A 5,325-nucleotide genomic window follows, 5' to 3' on the forward strand; every position below is an offset into this window, starting at 1 on the left:
GGGACTGTACATGCCATTATTCATTATTCATGTTAACAAATTCAGTATGCTTAATGAGACTAGATTCTATATTCCTACTGATGATTGAATTACAGGGTAAGATTGAGGAGGCATTAGCCCAGTCAATATAATGATGAACAAAGTATTGGATTCGTGACCTATCATTAAGAAGATTTGTAACCAGGTAAAATTTAATAATACCACATAAATCATAACACTAAAATCCAACCGCAAGAGAAGATAAAACAAAACTAAATGCAGAGTGCTGTGCTGTGCTGTGCTGCGCTGTGCTGTACTGTACTGTATTTAGACACTTCTGAACAGAACCGTAGGTTGCTATTAAAATATAGTGATCTCGTTGATCTGTGTTTTTCTTCCTCTGCAGTGGGATTTCAGTGATATGTATATATCATAATTTTTTACTATTAGAAAGGGGAATATTTTTTGTATTTATTACATTAACTTTCTTTTGTTATCAAACTTGACTTCTAATTACTGTTTGATTTATTTATATATTCCGAAGTCGCGTATTTTTTATTCTTTTGACAAGCCGTTTTCAGTCATCATTACATGTTCTTTTAAAACCCAACAGGATGTGATAATGAACAAGGTGGTGGTGCGAGCAGTACTCTGAACCACTCTCAAGTGAAACTTCACCACGACAATGTAAGATCATCTCGGTGCAGACGTCGAAACCCCTGTCAACGTACAATAGTCCTTTCATGGGTTTTGTCAATGACAATAAAATTTAACAAGCTGTCTAACTCTACCATGTCAAGCACTATGTCAGAAGCCATGCCAAAGAAGTTCATCACTTAAGACATCCGTCAGCATACAATGTACTGTTACAAATGATAATATTGCCACAGGAACAATGAAATTACTATCAGCAGAACTGGACTTTTTTTTTTTATAAAACTCTCAAATTAAGGTTGGCCAAAGGTGAATAAAGGTTAAGAAACCGGACCTGCACAAAGGTCTTTCTTAACACTAACAATCTCCTTCCGCCCTCACTGTGACTTGTATCTAGGGCCTAGATTCTAGGCTATGTTTCTTCTTGTTTGGTACACCAGTTTTAAGATTTTCTAGTGAATGTCTTGCACAGATATCTGACGTATATAATAACACTTCTACCATCGGTTTCGTGGAAGTTTGCCAGAAAGATACTATACAAAGCATATGTAAGCAAATATGACTGAAGTGAAAGAAACGTCTCCGCTCTTAGGAAGGACAGTTACAGAAACTCCCAAAACCAGGTTCTGGATTGTCCAAGCGTTGGCTGATGTGACCGTGGAACCTGCTATTTTGCTGCACTCTGTTGCTTATGCGATAGATCAGGTTTACTTAACAAATATCATAATAGACAAAGTATGTCTTGTTCATTTCAAATATGACGCAGAAGTTTGTGAAAATTTAGATACAGGTAACTACACAGTAGAGCAAAACCAAGTGCAACGTTTGACTTCTGACTACAATGTGTACAATCATTGGGTTGAGTATCTACCTTCCCTGGTCAGTATCCTCATCCAGGGTGCTTGGGAGGACGTCAGAGGTCGTCGTCTTCCTGTGCTCCGTTCCTTCGTCGGTAGTTTACTCACAGCCCTTTGCTTCTTGGCCAATGCTTACTGGTGGTCCCTTCCAGCACCGTTTCTCCTCTTGTCATGGGTACCTCTTGGGGTCTCAGGGGGTAATATTGGCTTAAATACGAATGCCTGTATTTTTGTGAGTGCCGTATCCGGGAGTAGATCAAGAACTTTTAGGCTATCCGCCATGGAGTGGATAAAATATGGTTGTTACCCTTTAGCCATATATCTAGCAATGATCATTTACAGTAATGGTGGTTATGTGACTCTTTATGGCTTTCAAGTGATACTGTACATTGTGGCTGTGGTGTATCTCGCCTTCTGCCTGGAGGAGCCACATTCTACGAAGCTTCAAGATGAACAAACTTCTTCGATGAGCATTTGTGAAGTGTTCTCAACGTCATGGTTAACAAGAACATTCGCCGTGACGTGGAGGCCACGTGCAGCAGGTGGTCGAACTACGTTAATTGCTAATATGGCAATTCTTCTGCTGGTGGTCTTTAGTCAGGGTAGGTTATCTCTAAAATTAAAAAAAAATATATGAGTAAAATAAAACCAGCAATTGGAAGTGTAGGTGTAATAACTATTTAGAAGTGGTTAGTGACCTTGGTCAAATTAGACAGGCACAGTTAGCCATAGAGAAGGGGTCCTCAACTTCTTTTGCAAAAGGGCAGAACTTATAAACCAGAACTAAGGGACCGCACGGCAATACGAAAGAAAACGATGTTTACAATGTATATACTTATGTAAAAACATGAAGTTGAATATGTTCGCCCATTGGAGTGAGCTATCCTCCTATAGTTTCAGAATCCTTTACTCAACTCAACCAGACTGTGGTAAAACTAACCCAAGATTATTAGGCTAAATTTAGTTATATCTGGTTCTGACTGCCTCTTGCCTGTTACTGAAAGGGTTTAACAAAGTATAACCTCCATAATTAACGTTGGTAAGACCAACATCACTTCTATGGTGAGAATTACAATGTAGAGGAATGTATTGTCCTAACATATCAGTTAAACAACGTAGTCAGAGAAATCCAAATGTGGAAATTTAGTGGTAATGATTAGCAGAGCCCTAAAACCTTGACAGCAATGTGTTTATGTACAGTGCATAATAAGGTTAACAGAGTACATCGGCATAATATCTAATTGCGTGTTAGTAACAGGAACAGTAGTATTTTTATGTGCAAATTGTTGTTGTTGTTATAATGTTATTACTGCGTTTAAAAAAACTAAGGTCTTTAAGACGTAACTAGGTCAGCAATTACGCTAATCCTTCAACAACTAAAAATTTTGAGAGATAGACCTCAATCAAAGTACCGTCCTCATATCTGAGGGTCGGCAATCACAACCCTCCACTCTAAACGTTCTCGGGCTGTTTTTACTAAACCTTCATGATTTTGTATTATTTTTTTAAGTATGTGCAAAGGATATACAACATTAAACTCGAATAGATAAGAGAAGCAGGGCTTTTGTCACATCCTAATAATTGTTTTGCTAGGATTCTACACACTCACTGTGGTTTGTTTTGTGGTTTTACTGGTAAAAAATTAATTTTAACCAAAAGTTAGTTAAGCCTGTTGCGAAATTAATAAGCTCAACAGGTTAAATTGCTTAAGCTGTGCATATACACATGAAAACAGATGCATCACTTTTCTGGGTGGCAATTCTTGTAATAGACTCGGTAACGGGTAGGTGATTATTACGGCACCATTGTTGCACGAATTGTCGCCACGTCATTCATCACTACAGTACAGAGAATGGGATATCTAGCTGCTCTTTGAAGCATCGAAAATATGATAAGAACCAAAAAGTGAAGCAATTAAACGGGGTATAGAACTTCGAAGCTTCGAAGAGGTATGAAACCGGAGTGACTCATTTAAGTGACATAAAACTGGGAGGGCGAGGAAAAATCGGCAGACCCGACCATTAGATGAGAGTAGACCGTTGCTGGTGTGCTGTCTGCATGGACGGTGATCACGTACGTGTTGTGTGTTATTTGGTGATCGGGGCCATGCTAATTAGTGAACGTTAAGTTTAGATATTGGAAGGAGAAAAGTTTAGGAAGGTGCAGCCCTTACTACTGTGCTTGGCGACCTTGTAATATTTACTGTACTTTATTGTGTTGAAATGTAGTGTTAAGAGTATGTATAGAAGATTAAGTTAAGATAATGTTAAGGTAACAAAAGATGATGGATGAATTGGTGATTCTTGTAGGTTTTGATTGTTTATTTTGTCTTTAGAATAAAAGTATTGCAAGATTGTTACTTGAACTATTAAGACTTGTGTTATAATGCAAGGATTTGAAAAGATAAGTTATTCCCTCCTGTTATCTATTGCTATGGCCAGGGATGGGAGCAACCATGATGACTACTTATCCTAAGCATTAACCTAATTAGCTGCTCTAATGTTCCGTTACCTCTGCTGTCCCCAGGTGTCAAGAACTACTTCTTCCTCTACACCAGAAAGATGTTTGAATGGGAATACCAAAACTACACTGACTGGACTCTTGTTGATTATCCCGTGAAGGCTATAGGTAAGAAAGTTTTATATTTATAATATATATTTATTGTGATAACCAATTGAATCAACAGCCTCACCCCGACAGGACACGAACCCACGATCTTATGTGTGTGACCGGGGAACGTTACCTCTAGACCACCAGACTTTGTTATATTTCACGCAAAGCCTGTTCATCGAGCTTATGGCGCCGAAGCCGGATTTGGTAAAACGTTACTCCGACCACCTAAGAGGCACGGGTAGTTCAACTGTTCTGCATAAATTGTGATTCTCTACAATACCAATTTTGGACCCTTGTGGTTGTCTGCATGCTTTGTCTCAAATGAAATTGAATAACCTTAGAAAACCTTATATTTTCTAAACCCCTGGGTGTCTTTCATTGGTGAAATCAGTCGTGAAATTGAATCTCTGCCAGGGTGAGAACCTTTTGTCGCGAAAAGTAACGTGATAAATGTAAATATAATTAAAAAAATTCATACAAAGTAATAGATTATTCAGTTGATTAAATGCTTACATACACAGTAACTCCGACGAATTGATAAAAGAAGTAAATTCGGAAGACCCGCCCGAAGTACTATTAAGTCAGAGATTATGTTTCCGTGTGGAAAACCTATTATATCTCCTAAACCTAAACTAAGATTTGTTTCGTTACCAAAGTTAATAGAAAACTATCTCAAGGTAAGATAAGAACGTTACCAAATATAAGGAATCATAGATTTGTTAATTAGGAAAACCATATAAATGTTTAAGTACATTTTTGTGCGTTAATGATCACGTGACAACGCCGGACGCCGCCAGTGCGAGTTTGAGATAATATCTTTCTAGACTGCATGGCTTTGGCACTCGAGAAGCAAGGCTTCTCAGATGCTTTTTAGATGCTCCAGAGCCTCCAGACAAGCAATATTACGTCTACATTAGTTTATTTCTTCTGTGTATATAAGATGAATTAGAAGAATGATCACCAACCAGCTATCAAACAGGGAGGTACTACCGCCTGGGAAGATATTGGAAGCATAATGTGTTGTCTAATGGTAGACCCTGCTGCCATATGGCATCACGAAAATTGTGACCAAGTCCCAGGTTGCTGATCTAACTTTCTGTCTCATTTACACACAATTGCAGGGTCTCAATTGTTTCTCTTACTATTGACAACACAACATATATACTGTATATTGTTCCTCACTTTTGATTTGTTTTATCATTTTGTATTTCTTTGTGGTTCT

General features: G+C 38.1%; 1 protein-coding gene across 1 annotated transcript in view; it reads left to right on the forward strand.

The window, feature by feature from the left end:
• The first annotated feature begins 598 nt into the window (after positions 1-598).
• LOC121878951 overlaps positions 599-5,325 on the forward strand; it is a 25,712-nt gene continuing 20,985 nt past the window's right edge. The window contains exons 1-2 of the mRNA XM_042385403.1: positions 599-2,092; positions 4,017-4,118. Coding sequence (XP_042241337.1) covers positions 1,192-2,092; positions 4,017-4,118 — 1,003 coding nt within the window. The 5' untranslated portion in view covers positions 599-1,191. The remainder of the gene's footprint in view (positions 2,093-4,016; positions 4,119-5,325) is intronic.

Source organism: Homarus americanus, unplaced genomic scaffold, assembly GCF_018991925.1.
Source record: "Homarus americanus isolate GMGI-L3 unplaced genomic scaffold, GMGI_Hamer_2.0 scaffold4060, whole genome shotgun sequence".
Classification (NCBI taxonomy): domain Eukaryota; kingdom Metazoa; phylum Arthropoda; class Malacostraca; order Decapoda; family Nephropidae; genus Homarus; species Homarus americanus.